The following is a 16,894-nucleotide window of genomic DNA, read 5'->3' as shown; positions in this document are numbered from 1 at the left end:
GGCAGCCGTAACAAGGAGAAATCAAGAGACTCCAAAGTTAAAGTCAGCCCATCCTTCACATACTACTATAAGCTTTGTGAGACATTTTGAAATGTCTTATTTGATTACAGTATAAGCTCTCTACTCATACACAAACAGGGGGCCAAGCATCTTTTGTTATCAGCCCATCTGATATTGAAGACACTTTTGCTCACTTATTAGCTCAATACTGATCTGATACAGTTAGAACTGAATAATTCTTCAGATTGTTGATAACATACTTGACAGTTTAGATATATGTATCTTTTACAAAATATTAGCATATTTTCATTTAAAAATAATCCCATTAAATTTATATTTTACATGAAATGAAGATACATGGAAGAAAGATACCCTCTTCTTTTCTTTCCAGCACATTCCACCTAGCTTACCTAACCCTGTCACCAGAAACATCATCCTGCATCTGCTATTAAAATATTTCCAGTGCACATGACACTAATATAAATAAATTGTTTTTTCAAAATATTTTGAATTAAAATTAGTAACACATATTGATGTAAACATAGAAGAGATCATTTATTTAATTGTTTTATTTTATACATGATACACAATATCATACTACTTTATGCCACTTGGTGATAAGCAGTAATACCCATATGTTCAATTTATATAGTTATACACAATTGATAAATACTGCTTCATTTAAAAGCTATGTCTCAATTTCAAGTTTTTTTTTAATGTAGCTCTCTCTTTTCTTTATCATTAATGATAAAATTGAAATATTGTCACTATCTCTTAACTCCAGGTATATAGAACTATACATTCTCTCCCCAGAATCACCAGCTTTTATAAAAGGCAGTTCTTTATCCATCATCCTTTTATCAGAAAGAAACTCAGGAGACCTATGGTTGGAGATCTGAGTTCATTCAGCTCAACAGAATTCAGTTTAAGCCATTTTCCCCCCAAAAGAAGCCTAACCCTCAGAACTTAAATTTTGAAAACATGCCTTATTTTAAAGATATGTTACAGTTTTCCTTACCGAGACAAGAGAATCAAATGAACCTTGCTCCCGATTCTCAATAGATGAAATTGTTTTCAACCAGAGGAGATAGCTTGAAATATCAGATATTTCAGAATGCTCCATACTGAAAGCTGCAAGATTAGCAGGACTGAGGTGAGACAGACTTGCAAAAGGAGGACTTTGGCTGTGTTACATAAAGTTCTAATTAGATCCTTGGTACAAATTGCTATCCTAAGAATAAAAAGTTAATCAAAAAGCCTCATTGGAAGAATAAGAGGGCAAGATTAGAGCCGAGACAGCTGTTTCACTTTGGGACAATCGTGCAACTGCCTAACTAGATTGTGTTCCACTACTCAGAAGTGAAAATATATGTGTGAAAATTAAAGTGTTCCCTTTGTGTTACTTTGGACTAAACTGTTTACAGCTTGTTTCCCTCAGTAGAACTCAGGAGACCTCTCTGTATTTCTATTCTGGTGCAGCAAGCACCCAAATCTCAGACCTCCTTAAAGTCACAGCTGAAATATTTTCATGAAAAGGGAGAAATTTTGAAAGGAACTGAATACAGAATTGGTGAGAAAAAGTATTAAAAGGACTTTAGGTGACAAATCATAAGAATCAACCTACAACCTACAAGGATTCGTTTAATGTGACTAAATCCTAGAAAACTACCCTAATAGCCACAGGATAGCTGATAGATGATTTCTTATCTCTCCCAAAAGATGCAATTCCAGCCTCCATTTCTAAAGTACAGCTGAGAGCTCCCTTTTCCTGTTCAGGTTTATATTCCCTCCACTTATGGGTGGTACTGTAGAAATCAGAGGGCTTCCATCCTTCAGAGGAAAGACATGTCTGTTTTACCCAGTGGTAAAATCCAGAGCCCACAGAAATCTTGAAGGTTTCAATAAGGTCAGGATTTGAGTGACAATGTCTTTTTGGGAGGAGGATATAGCATATATGTAGGCTGTCTGCTCAGAAAAGTCACACAAAGACTGACATGACACATATTTTCTGGAACTAGATGTCATCTTTTGCTGAAGAAGCTCTAAAGCAAATCCGAATGTCAGAGTTGCTACATAGTCATGATGAAATGGAAATATCAGGTATGAAGGATGAAATACTGGAAATAACAACTTTTATATTCCCCAATTCGTCACCTTCTCATAAAAATGGATGTCCAAAAGGAAGTAGGAAGTAATTATTTGTGAAGAAGAGGTGAGAAGAGAGAAATTGAAAACTCCTAGTACAAGGGACAAGGAAACAAATGGCCTTAAACAGTATGTAATTTCCTGTGTATTAAACTTTTTTGTTTTGTCTCCTACTAACAGTCCATTTTAGGGCTCCAAACATTCATGGCCAAATTTAATTGAAAAACAATGTCAGAGGACCAAAATAATTGTCATATTGAGCAAAGTTTAGAAAATAACACTGATTAAAAAAAAAGAAAATAAAGACAGCATTAAAAAATCCTACAAGTTTCCCTAGTTTAGAATAAAGTATTTCAAAAAACATGAAAGCCATAAAACATAAGGCAGCATAAATACCTTTTGGATGAACAGATTCTTTAAAAATAGAAAGAAAGAAAAGGATTTCACCCTAAGGTAAAAACCGCTTTTTTTTTTTTTTAAGAAAACCAATTAACGAAAAGACTCGAAGAAGACTTTGCAACAAAACCTATGCAGTTTTACAGAGTGGAGAAGAGGAAAGGAAGATCAAATGCTGCTTCTCCCCTCCACCACTGTACCTACTATTGTGCTGGCTAATAAGAAAATCCTACATTAATTTAAATGTTATATAAATACTTCAGCATTAACTAAAATGCAATATCCCTACTAAGCATATTTCGGAAAATATCTTATTTGACCAAATGAACATGTTCATTTAGTGGCAATTCTGAAATACGTGAACTATATAGACCCAGGAGCAGGCTGCTTTTCCTTTCCCTTAAAACTCCTTCCATCACACTTAGCACATTATTTAGTATAACAGCTTGAATAAACCTTTAGTTTCACACAGTACAGTTGCCTGTATCAACTCACAGAATCCTAGAATGGTTTGTGTTGGAAGAAAGCTTAAAGATCATCTAATTCTGACCCCCTTCCACTAGACACCTTCCATTAGACCAGATTGCTCAGAGCCTGATCCAAGTTGACCTTGAAAACCTCCAGGGATGGGGCATCCACAGCTTCTCTGGGCAACCTGTTTCAGTGTCTAACCACCCTCACAGTGAAGGATTTCTTTCTTGTATCTATTTAAACCTACTCTCAGTTTAAAGCAAGTTTAAAGCAATTGCCCCCCGTCCTGTCACTACACACCCTTGTAAAAAGTCCCTATCCAGCTCTTTTGTAGCCCCTTTAGATACTTAAAGGTGCTATAAGGTTTCCCTGGATCAACATGATCAGTACCATTGGGTTCTAAGAAAAGTAGAAGACTTGAAAAGTGAGAGTATAAATAATTAGCCAATTCTTCATTGATTTGAGTAACTAATGTTTAAACCATTATCTTTTAGGACATAAAAGGGATCGCTTATTGTGAAAATGGTTGCAACTAGGTTTTTTGTTGTGTTTCTTAATGAGCTCATAAAATAACGTTTAATTTACAAAGTACCTTATTCTGTAAATTTGAGAGATCCAAATGGACTGTGACAGACATCACTGAGCCCTTCAGCCAAGCTGATGGCACCTCTGTGAAAACATATTTAATAAAGGACAGAAAATGCCAAGGAGGAGAGAATGAGGGAACAACAGGACCAGAGCTGTAGATTTCAGTACATGCACTTTCTCACTCTCATTCTTCCAATTTTCTCCCTGCTGCAGGGGCAGTGAGCGAGTGGTTGTGTGGGTGCTGCCAGCTGGTGCCAACTTACCACAACTTTATCTACCAGTCCTCCAAGTAAAGCACCTTTCAAGAGATTTTCAATCACATTTTAAAAAATGATCTTATGGAATACCTGAAGATTTTCCAGTATCTCTGAAAAACCACTACAGATATGTAATACCTCAGATTAAGACAGCGATGATAAAACATTAATAAAGAACTCAGATGGTATAAAGATCAAAGTATCACAAAAGGTGACATAACTACATCATATAAAAGCTCATACAGTTTATACATAAAGACAGAACTCTCCCAGTTTTGCCTTTATGTTTTATAGGAAAAATAGCATTCCATGTTCCTTTATCACTTATATGTGTAATGCCATTTATAACATATTTATTTCTATGAAAACAGGTACTGCTGTCAATCAAGTAAATGTTAAATAATTCAACCAGCAAGATTACATTTTATAAGGTGATATAACAGATCAGCTGGGAATAGCCCACTATGTCTCCAGCAGAGAATTTTAGAAATTGCTTAACTGTACCTCACCTTTTTAAACCTTTCCAACTGGATTACTGCCTTCCTATGAAACACTAACATGTTTAATTTTTAAAATAAATTTAAGTAGCAAATAGCTTCTATAAAGCTTCATTGGAGTTTTGTCAATGAGTTGTTTACAAACCTCTAACACATTAGGAACAAAGCACAGAGATATCTGAGAAGTTGATTTGGGAAATATTTTACATTAGAAGAATAAGTACAACATAGCCACGCAATTTTACGTACAGGTTTATTTATTTATGGTTTGTAGTGGTTTGAACCAGGTTTTCCCCCTGAAGCTCTCAAACCATGACATGGTTGTAGAAATATGTGGGCTGTTTAAGTCTGAAAGACTTTGCTAGTTACTCTTACTGAATTTTCAATCAAAGGAAAGTAAGGATAGAACAGTGATGGCTAAGTCCCAGCCCAAAACTCCTTCATCACAATGTCTGAACTTTTGCATCTAATAATCAGAGGCAGTAATACTGCTTTATAATACTTTGAGATCAACTGAAACCCTACTTTTTCCTCTAGTACTGTAGTAAAGATCAGTCATTTCAGCAATTAACTTTTACTTTTTTGGCCTCTAAACTCCTTTGTTGGATTGAATTTGACTGCAAGATATCTACAAAAATGTAATTTTCTTTCCTCGTCTTATCTGCCATTTTTTTTACAGTGGTTACAAGACAAATTTAAAATTATAAACAAATACAGGAATAGCATTTTCTAGGCATTTGATATATTCAACTTTGAAAAAATCCTAACTTTATTTCTTTTAAATCCTGGCAATTCCATAAGAGAAGGATTTTGAAGGATTTTTCTTGTTTTTCTTTACTTTTACATAGAAATGGAAAAGACAATAGTATGACTTAAAAAACCAAACAAACAGGCAAACAACTGCAGGATAGACTACTACTTTTCTAGTTCAGAAGGGTACTTAATTTTTGGGTTGACTTTAGCATTCAAAATATTGCCAAAATGCAAAGTCCCACCAACACAGACTGTATCAATGTGCTTGGGGAACAGTGTTAAGCACTGTGTTAAACTGTGAGTCACAACAATGGCTTCTTATTGAACTTCTGTTTTTGAGAAGTCCCCAATGAATAATATTGTTTAAGAAGTTAATGATTTTTTTTTTGCCATTGCTTTGTTCTTACATCTTCAGTATTTTCTCCTCTTACTCCAATTTTATCAATTTAGTAGTACAAGAACTGGTCAAACAAGGTTGTCCAGCTCAGTACAACACCCTAGCAATGAGGTCAGCTCAAACTGCTGAAACAACCATATTGTACTGACAGAAAAACTTGAAGTAGTGCTGGTTAGGTGATTGCTTTGTATCTCCAAGTCAATATGTGTATCACCCCAAGAGTATAGCCCTTCCTTTAGCTGAAGTTTCTTATAGATTGAATGGTCTGATGCAAACTCACCCACTGCAACAAAGAACTCACTACCCATCGCTTCTTTCTTCAGTAACACGAAGAACTACTAATATCAAAAAGACAGAAATCCTATCAACATACACATGGCTCATGGATCCAGGAAGTCACTGAGATTCCCAGAAAGGGGACTGAGCTTGATGCTACCCCTCAATGGTGGCCACAAGCAGCAAGGACTCATAAATGTCCAATGAGAAAAGATTCTATACACCCTTCCAATATATGGGTTAATCAAAACCAGCATAAATCAGCTAAAACTTACACTCCTTCAACAAATGGTGCAGGTAGGTTCAGTCTAGCTGTTGCCTATAGGACTAAGCTCAGATGAAGGGATTTAAAATTAAGACCCCCCCTCTGTTCTATGTACAATCCACAACAAATGTTTGTCAACCTCCAGGCCTCAGCCTTCCCAGTCTGAAATTAAATGAACATTGACCTAACTCACAAATGTATCAGAGAACAAAAGAATCATATAGCTGTTCTTTCTGAGGTGCTTTAAGAAATGTCAAGACATCAGGCAGCAAGTGACATCTGGAGAAAACGAACAGGATCAATTTTGCTTTCATCACCTCTTCTGCCCCTGGTTGTTTATTGAACACCAGCTAATACTTCAGACTGCAAAAAGAATTTCCTGCATCTTTGTAGTTTTATTATTGCTTTTACTATTAATAACACCAAAACCTAGCTCCTCTACCCCTTATCCTCTTGCCATGAAATGTTTCTGCTGTGGCAATTCTGTTGTCTTTTGCATTTTGCTGGTTTGTCAGATTTGCTGAACCTTCAAGTACAAGAGGTAACATGATGAAATAGAAACTGGCAGAAAGTACATTAAGGTTATTATCACCTGAGGACAAATGCTGGCAAGTGAACCACAAGAAAAAAGACTTCCATCTGGAAACAAGACAAAGAGCATACAGGTAAACCCAGTAATTCCACTGCTGTTTTGGCAACCATTCAAAAATGTGAAAATACAGATGAGTTGTTTTGAAAAATAATGTAGAAGTAATAGAACTCTTAAAAAGAGGACTGAAAGGAGCAAGGGTGAGAAGGAAAACAGATACTAAATATCCCCAGTACCTACATGTGTTTTAAAAGGGCATTACATAAAATGAGCAAAAGGTAACCTTTTGGTCAGATGTGACAAGGCCTACGATCAGAAGATACAAGGACCCAAGACTTATGAATCTGAAGAGTTTTTTAGTTTTTGTGCATCCAGCAAAACATTTCTGCAATTCTGCATTTTCATCCACTACAAAGAGCTGATTCGTTCCTTTCTCTACTCTGTATGATTAACGTGATGTTTTATTTCTTGGTATATGATTTAGTTTAGCTGATAGACAGCAACCAGTGCTTAAAACCAAAATAACTAGGGAGTAATCACCTCAATTTTCAGCACGAATTATTTGAAAAGTAACATGTGAATTCCAGGTTTTTGCTGACTACATAGACTTAAACGCATCTTAGTAAAAAGAGAAGATCCACTGAGAATACTGCCATGACAACTTAAAGAAAAAAAGAACTACAAAAAGACAATATTTTTGCAGATTTATGCCTGCATAAGTGATCAGATTGCTTCTACTTTTATACTTGCAGTGGCTGAGCAAACTAATAACTGCGCCAGAGGCAAGTGCAGTATATCATGACTCTGCTTGTTATGTGTAGTAGATGTACATGTGGCACAATAGAGAAAAAGTATGCTACAGTCAAATCAAGCTGCAACAATCTGGTCTTGCTCCTCCTCATGCATCTGTAGGGTTTCACATCTTTAAAAAATTAAAGTTTTAAATAATATTTATTAAAAATTGTAATAATAATTACAGGAACCTATAAATTTTTTCAAAGTTGCTGTAAATCCTATGGGCCAGGTTTTTCAGAAATGCCCTATGGGCCCATGGGAATGTCATGAGGTTCAACAAGGCCAAGTCTTGTACCTAGATCAGGGCAACACCTGATTTCAATACAGTTTAGGGGATGAAATGGATTAAGAGCAGCCCTGCCAAGAAGGGTCTGGAGGAACTGGTGGATGAAAGGCAATGAGTGCTTGCAGCCCAGAAAGAAAATCGTATCCTGGACCGCATCAAAAGGAGCTATTAGGGAGCATCAAAAGATGGACTACAAAGACGGTGAAGAGCCTAGAGGAGAAGACATATGAGTCTGAGGTCACCTGGTTTGTTCAGCCTGGAGGAGACTGAGGGGAGACCCCATAGTGGTCTACAGCTTCCTCACGAGGGGAGTGGAGGGGCAGGCACCGATCTCTGGTCTCTAGTAACCAGTGACAGGACACAAGGGAACTTCATCCAAAGGGTGGCTGGGCACTGGAACAGAGTTCCCAGGGAATTCATCATGACACTAAGCCTGACAGAATTCAAGAATTATTTGCACAACATTCTCAGGCAGATGGTGTGTTTTTTGGGGTGGTTCTGTCCAGGACCAGGAGCTGGATTCAGTGATCCTTGTAGGTCCCTTCCAGCTCAGGATATTCTATAATTCTATGATTCTAAGTATGACCAGCAGGTTGAGATCCCATCTGGTGCATTACACCCAGGTCTACCATCCTCAGCACAGGAAAGACATGGACCTTATGAAGTGAGTCCAGAGGAGGATCACAAAGATGATCAGAGGGCTGGAACACCTCCTGTGAGGACAGCTGGAGAGAGTTGGGCTCTTCCAGCCTGGACAACAGAAGGCTCCAGGGAAAACTCATTGGGGCCTTTGATGTGGGCTTATAAGAAACACGGGGACAAACTTTTTAACAGGGCTTGTAGCAATAGGACAAAGGGTAATAGGTTTAAAGACTCTTGGTCCTGTGCAGTGCTAAGAGTTGGACTCAATAATTCTTCCAACTCAGCATATTCTGTGATTCTATAAACTAAAAGAGGGTAGATTTAGGTTAGATATAACAAATTTTTTTACAGTGAGGGTGGTAAAACACTGGCATAGGTCACCCAAAGATGTGGTGGATGCTCTGGAAACATTCAAGGTCATGCTGGACAGGGCTCTGAGCAACCTCATCTAGTTGAAGATGTCCCTGCTCACTGGAGAGGGTTGGACCAGATGACCTTTGAAGGTCTCTTCCAACCTAAACTATTCTATGATTCCATGATTAATACTTTCAGTAGATGTGCATATGAGTGTTTCCAAAAATTAGATTCCTTCAAAGTATAAAGATCTGGCATCCTCTTCTCCCATCACTTTCTCATCTCCTCCCCAGATTTACCACGACTACATCTCTAGCCAGGTTTTATTAGTTATTCACCTGCAGACAATTTCTACCAATAACCAGTTTCCTGATACTGTTGTTCTGCTCTGAACGTGCAATGTTAAAAAGCATTAATGAAATCACTGAGCACTGAAGATATACAGTTGTCAATAACTGAATGATTTTAATTACTGCAAAATGTTTTCATATATTTCATATACAAACGCACAAATTAGCAGGATAAATAGAAAGTAAAATATATTAATAAGCTGCAGTGAAACCTGGATTTCACTCACATTTTATGGATAGTCATGTTTAACCGTTTGGCTTTACTTCCATATATGTTTTTTCTGTATATCAGAAAGAAGTACAGAGGAATGTACTATAATCACTCCAAGTCTGGCACTAGGAGCTGTGCACTAAGTTCTGATAAGATAAAGAGATAGATGTCTATTGAGGAAACATGATGCTGATCAAACTGCTTAGGTCTTTTATGTTTAAACTCCATTAATTTTTACACTACATACACTAGGAATAAAAAACAAAACAAAACAAAATCCTTGTTTTGCCCATTATTATAAAATGTGACCTGAATATCTGTTCTGCTTTGGTTTGTGCTTAATTGCATAAAAGACTATAATATACCTATAAATGTATTAAAACATTACATGCATTTAAGCATGAATGTATAAAGATCTTGTATACTCTAAATGTGCACATTCAATGCTACCCTTTTTCTATGTTTAAACATACAATTAAAAAATTGAAAAGAATTCATATCATAGGAGTGCGATATTTTATGAATAGAGCAGAAATACCAACTAGCCACAAAACTGCTGCACAGAGCTGGAGTCATACTCTTTGAAGATGAATATTTTAGTACTATATAGTGTAAGTTTTAATTGCTGAAGTTGATTAGTGTTTTTTGTTTTCTAACTTATGTCTAAGGTGCCAACCTCTAAATTTATGCCTGAGCAAGCTGATGGTGAAGAGATCGTTGAGAACACAACAGCAAATGTGGCAGCATCGGCCCCAGACTGAATATGAGACTAGAATCTGATATTTTTACTACCTTCTTGTTGAATATCTCGATAAGAATTTGGAGATTTTTTTTCTTCCAAAGTATCGTCAGGCTGTTCGATCCTGTGTGCCCAACTGCAGACTCACAGAGCCATGACAAGTGACTTATGTACTCATGACTGCAAGATGGACAGATTTTGATAGAACCCAGATGTCTGCTGAGCAGAAAGTGAGAATAGGAAGGAAGGCAACAAGGCGTCCTCAGAACTCTCCATTTCCTAAGCGAAACTTTATTATCTCGGAATTCTTGGAGGTAGCAAAGAGCTTGATACAAGTTTCTGCACTTAGCACAGGTATGTCCCCAAGCGTTGTTGTACTGTCAAAACCAAACTGCACACATCAGATTGCACATTAAGTGTGACTACCTTTGGACTAGGAAGCTGTGCACTATCTTCTGGGACATGTCCCTTGTCACATGCTTCTGCACTCAGCCTTGTGCTGGTACTAGAAGCTGCGCTAGTGGACATCAACTGGGCCATGAAATAGGCCTCTCAAACACCTTTTTGTCTCTCAAACACCTTCCCCCTCCTCCCCGTCCCCCGCACAAAGTAGACCCTACAGAATGATGCAAAGTAAAAAAGAGCTTAGACCTTACTCACATTTTCAATTAATATTAATGGGTTCAGCTCCCAGGTGAGTGATGGTTGCAACATAAAAACTTGGACAAACCAACACAGGGATAAATAGGAAAATGTTCTGTGATCATAAATGCAACAAATAGCAGTTCAATATGAACTGATTTCACATCTGGGTGCAGCATAGTTTCTCTAGGGTGTCAGTTAGTTAAAGGAATCCTATTACACTTCACCATTCTGCTGTCATTTGGAATGCATAATGAAAATAATTTGTCTGATGTTCTGTTTGACCAATTATATTAACAATTTCACCTGCTGAAGTAACCTGCTTCTCCTTGTACAAATACTTAAAAAGGTAAAACCCTGTATTAAAAGTACACTATATCTAAACCAAAACCAGATGTTACTTTGCTAAATTGGATCTTGTACTGTCACACAGTAAGTCACATAGCTGGCTCCTGTGACTTAAAAGAAAGAACTGGAATTTACAAAAAGGATTATTTTGCTTGTTTTTCTGATATTCATTTCAAATATTACAGAACCTCTATTTTGAATACATAAAGAATTCCTGTTTCATTCCTTTATTTTTAACTCCCAAAATGATGGGAGATTTTGAAATTAGGCCATTATTGAGACAATTAATTTGATTAACAGCAGTAATTTATAAAATATACAAAAAAGTAAATGGATATATGTTATTAAATTTATAAACCCTATTGTTACAATCTATGGCTTATTTCAAAACAAACACGGTTCTTAAAAGCAAAGTAATTGAATCTGTAATTTTTTTTTTTTTTACTTTTTTGGCTTTATTTTTATTATCCTTCATCCAAAAGCCACATGCAGACATGAGGAAACAGAGAGCTAAACTGGCAAACTCTGTGAATCTGGTCATTACTACAACTAGAACCCCCCCGTTTTTTGGTTTTTGTTTTTTTTGGAGAGAACTCTGATGTTTTCATACCCCAGAACAGTAGGGATAGTCATTTCCAAAAGAGAAATCAATTTTCAGCTTGTACCTTCAAGTCATGCCAAAACAGCTGAGACCAATTCGTTCTCAATCTGAGCCATTGCTCAGTGTCCAGCTAGAAACTGTCACGCATCATCCTTCATTGCTTCTATTTGGATTAGACCAAAGCCATCTTGTTCAGTTGCTATAAAGGTTTCCCATCTTTTCATGCCTAATGTAAATGCAGTGGAGCATTAGACACAAAGCACAACCAGGTTTATCAAGGCTTATTCCTATCACATTAAGCAAGCCATAAGGCAATCCTTTTTTTTTCCCTTTTTTCCTTTTAGTACAGAGGGCATCCAGTTTATCAATCCTGTTGACATGCCACAAAAGAGATCCAGCAATATATAACCTTACAAGTCAGTCTAAGAGACAGGAAGACTAAAATTCTATTGTGTGGCCTGTGCCATCAGAGTAATACAGGAAAAATCAAGGACTTTCCTGTGTTGTAAATTCCTGTAATGGTAAGGATATACTTAGGTGGAAATGCCTGGATATTCCTAGCAGTGGATTACACAGCAGAATATGGGAAAAGTGATGGGAAAAAAAAAGGTTTGGAATCCTTTTGGATTCTGCCACTCTGGTCCTAGAGAAATGCCCCTCTGTTTTCAAATATGATGAACAGTTTACCCACGGGTGAATAAACATGTCTTAGAGAATAAACAAGTGAATAAACAAGTATTAGAGAAATTTATGAATAGAAGGAGGACTATCAGAGTACTTGTGCAGTTTTGGCCAATTACCAATGCTACAAACAATCCCTGTCCAAATTCTACAATTCCCTTTCTATGCCCCCTTTCATCCCACCCTGAAAATCCCAGAAGCCAATTATATATCAAGGGGAGAAAATGTTCTTGGCTTCTTGAGGCATCTAGGAGGAGAAACTTTGAAACATGGGTTTAATTAAATGCAATTCTAAATATGGTGCCACAAATGCAAATTATGCATTAACATATTTATGACTGAAAAATCAGCAGGAGCCAAATAACGTGTAGTTAAACTATAAATCATTACTATCATTGGTAAGTACAGTACAAAATATATCCATTTCAGTATTTAAATGAAAATATATGGAACATCTTGCACACAAATACTGTCATGATCTGTGTAACCCTGCCTATTTCTTAACTGTCTTCACTGACACTTAAAATTATGTATTATGAAAAATATTATTTATGCATTAAACAAAAAAATTACGTATTATCAAAAACACTGTGGAAAGACCTGATACATTATTAGAAGCAGAAAGAATATTATATATTAAAACAAAATAAAAGAATATTCACTTTTATTTTACTCCCAGTGGACTTTACAAAGCAACGCTACAGTATCAATCAAGGCAGAGGTGGCTCAATGACCCCTTCTGACCCTTTTGAAATTCTGGAATGACTGGCACATCTCCAGATTCCTGAATCTGTAGAGTACAAAGCCTCATCACTGACGCTGGGGTTTTCTTTTTCCTTTTTTTTTTTAAAAAAAAGGACCCTCCATATTACAGAGATAGTCCTAATGTGCCTCAGCATGTTTAGTTTCTGGTCTTTTTATTGCATACCACTCATCAGTCACATAAACAGCCATTACACTACGGAAACGCATTTCCAAACAAATATTACAGAATCACAGAAGCATGGAGATTGGAAAAGACCTCTAAGATTATTGAGTCCAACCACTAACCTAATACTGCCCTACCCACCACTAGACTATGTCCCTAAGCACCACATCTGTGTGTCTTTTAAATACCTCCAGTGATGGTGATTCCACCACTTCCCTGGGAAGGCTGTTATGCCACATTTCATGTTACTTCTTACCAGAAGTGTTCCATACATCACTAAGAAAATTGCTGGACTCAACACAGAGGACTCAAAGGCTAAATTTTGACCTCCTTTTTATGCTAAACATAACATAAATGCTATGAATTCAGTAAAAACAATGCTTTCCTGGTTTTGGTAGAAGAAATAGGTTAAACACGAATGTAAAAGCATAAAGTTTTCTAAAGCAGCTGTCCTGGGAGAGCATCAGATCTGAATGCTACCCAGAATGCTGTAAACTTTTCAGAGTCCTCTGTCAGTCAGTGGGACCGGATACAGGAATCATTAGAACAATATCACTCATCTTCCAAAGGAACATGCTAACAGCTTTTGTATTTCCGCTTCTGTACTACTGCTATTACATGGCAGCTGCACAGATTGCTCACAATGTTTCAGTGATCTCACTTCTATGAATGCAGAATGAGGATCAATCCAAGGCAAGATGCTGAACTGAGAGCTGTCATCTACATCCACTGATTCTAGGAATGAAGGACCTGTGCATTATAATTGGTACGACAGTACTGATCAAGAAGCAGTTTTACAAGCTGTTATGTCTTTCCTGTGCTTGAAGAAAGTAGTCTCTCCCAAAAAAGGAAATCAGAAGAAAAATCTTCACAGAAGTTTATGGAAAAAAATCCTCCGCCTCTGAAACTGTCAGTGTCTTATTTATTATCACATTTACACATCAGATAGACATTTAAAATATATTTGCTGGCCTAAAAAAAAAAAAAAAAAAAAGGAGAATTTAACTGTTCCACTACTTCTCCTTAATTTAGTAAGAAAGGGAGATTTCCCAGTCAACATATGTCCCAAAAAACATTACTGACATCAAATTGTATCCCTGAAGTAAGGGGAATCAGTAAGAGCAGCTCTGTAATGTTTTCCCTTATTGCTTCTATGCAATATAATTGATAAAATTATTGTCTAAGTGTATGTACATACAACAATGTATATACAAACATACACACTCTTCCCTTTCTTCCCATAGCTTGTATAATGCTTAGTTTGAACAGAGAAAAATAGATTATTTGAAACACACTATCTGTCAACTCTATGACACTGAAACTACCAAGTATATTCCAAAGTACATCAGTCCATCCCTAGACAGAGAATATCAGTTTGATTGATGGTAAATTGATTACTTATAGTCAAAATCCAAAAAAGGGACTTTCCTAAACAAAATAAAGTAGTTGCCATTTAGAACATACAGTAAAGAAAGTTTACAAAGCAGAGTTCTAAATTATATATAAAAAAGTGCATAAACCTGAACAATTTCACATTATCAAAACACATATGGATGTAATTAGAAAGGCACTGAAAATACTGAAATAACTTTACAATACATCTATAACATAGACATCAAAGTAGTTTTAGAAGTGGCCTTTAATTTTTTTTAATAATGTTCCTTCATTTTCTCTTTATAAATTCTATACCTTTGAAAACCACAGAACTCTTTCTTTGAAGGTATTTTTTCCTTCAAGGTTTTTCCAAATCAAAAATCTTCACAGCCTAAGAAAATATTTAGAGCTTTTTAGAATTCAAATTGGAACGAAGTCCAATTCTATGTTTTATATATTATTTTAACATTGGCTTTATGCCAACACAAATGGCTATATGTGCTTTGTATATGAAAAAAATTTATAAAATCTACTGTAATCACATGCAACATTTTGGTCACTCAAAAATATAACAGAAAGCTTAGTTTTTCCACCTGATACTAGATTAGAGGCAAAAAAAATGAAGCTTTTTATATATAACAATCATTTTCAGTCACTAAAGGATCACTGTTTTTAGACCATCAGGCAAGATAAAGTACAGCAACATTATCTGACAATACTTTGCCTTATTGTTTTTCTGTACAGTGAAAATATATTAAAACCATTTCCATGAAAATTGATTTGATCTCTAGAGAGGGTGCACATGTTCAGTGTGAGTGAGGTTAGCTAAACTCTAGTGTATACTACATAAAAATATATTTCAAAAACTTATTTCAACAATAAATTCTGTTTTTTAGGGTGAAATTGTAACAAAAACATTTGAATGAGCTTAAAGTTTTCTAAGGGAGAAATCAAAACATGTATCAGGTAGTGTAAATGCTTTTCAATATTAACCATCATACGAGTGTCACTGTGATTTCTATTTCACAGTGCTGGGTTACCTGGTGTGTGATCATTTTCAGTCTCATTGCTTACAAGGTATCTGTACACATCATAGACCCTGCATGGTCTATGCATTACACTGCCTTGACATTAAATAAAAATCTATAGATTTGAGAAAGCTAAAGAGCTATTTCATGTTTATTAAAGATTTCAATTACATTTGAAGTTCCAAAGAGGAGAAACAGGTCACACTTTCTCTTATCAGTAAATCTAACAACCCTCTCCCATGTTCTCTATTTAAAATATTTTTTTAACTTCATGCAATATTTGAAAACAAGCTGTTTACAGAAGCAGACAAAATCCATTACACAGGGGAGATAAACACATCATTACTATACAGCATAATAGAATACAAAGCATGTAGAACCTTGAGGCACAAACCAAAACACCTTAACAAGAAAATCTTTCCAGGAGGACCCCACAATTTTCACAGGTGACAGAGAAGTAATATTCAAACACAGAGATCACCACCCAACAGCTTGCACTTGCACATAAAATTTCCAGAATAAACCACTAAACACACATCAAAACATATCACAAAAAGTTGTCGACACCACCAAACCTCACTTTCTTTCCCTGGAGCATCCTCTAAGTCGCTTGGAGAGTGAAGAATCAGCTCACCTGCACCGGGGGGGCCCAGCCGTGGGCACAGGCGCACTCTGCCCACCACTGCCCAGGGCTGCCCTGGGGCTTGGCTGGGGATTTAGGGGGGCTCTTCCGCACTGTGTTCCACAAAGGGACAAACTTGCTCCTGCTCTGGTTGGCACCGCCAGGTCCCCAGGAGGCAAGCGCCTGAGAGCTGTACTGGAGGCCCGGAGGATGCTGGTGCCAGCGGCAGGCGCAGTGGGCATCCCTGGCGACGGGAGGCACACTCCTGCCTCCGTCCGAGCCCTCGGACCCCCTGCCGCAGCTGTGCTGCTTGGGAAGGTGCGCGTGCATGGCGCACCCAGGGCTGCCTTTGGCCACCTGGCATGGAAGTGCTTCTCCTGGCAGAGGTGAGGTCCTGTGGCGGGGCCTGTCCAGCCCCTTGGCAGCAGCTAGCGGCAGGGCATGGCGGGAGCAGGGAGCAGCGGGAGCTGCTGCTGGGCAGCGCTGGGCAGCTCTGTGTCAATACCGGACTCCACTCGCGCAGAGACTTGACAGCATCCCCGCTGCAGGCAGAAGCAATCAATGCTCTGCGTGGCTGGGACGCACGCCTGCATCCCTTTCTGGATGACAAACCACGGGAAGAAAAAAAAAAAAAATCCGACAAAACCACTCTTGTAATT

At 37.2% G+C, this 16,894-nt stretch overlaps 1 protein-coding gene across 34 annotated transcripts in view; it reads right to left on the bottom strand.

Moving 5' to 3' along the window:
- Positions 1 to 16,894, bottom strand: part of DLG2 (discs large MAGUK scaffold protein 2) — a 998,134-nt gene that overhangs the window by 408,754 nt on the left and 572,486 nt on the right. For 2 of the 34 annotated variants that reach the window (XM_064644961.1, XM_064644969.1), the window contains exon 1: positions 16,248 to 16,690. The exons of 29 other annotated variants lie outside the window; for them this stretch is intronic. In XM_064644961.1, coding sequence (XP_064501031.1) covers positions 16,248 to 16,565 — 318 coding nt within the window. In that variant the 5' untranslated portion in view covers positions 16,566 to 16,690. Of the gene's footprint in view, positions 1 to 16,247; positions 16,696 to 16,894 lie in introns of those variants that run through there. 3 more of the 34 variants (XM_064644966.1, XM_064644957.1, XM_064644971.1) reach the window with 3 other exon arrangements.

The sequence above is a fragment of the Pseudopipra pipra genome, chromosome 2 (genome assembly GCF_036250125.1).
Source record: "Pseudopipra pipra isolate bDixPip1 chromosome 2, bDixPip1.hap1, whole genome shotgun sequence".
In the NCBI taxonomy this organism is placed as follows: Eukaryota; Metazoa; Chordata; class Aves; order Passeriformes; family Pipridae; genus Pseudopipra; species Pseudopipra pipra.
This window is presented reverse-complemented; position numbering and strand designations above follow the sequence as displayed.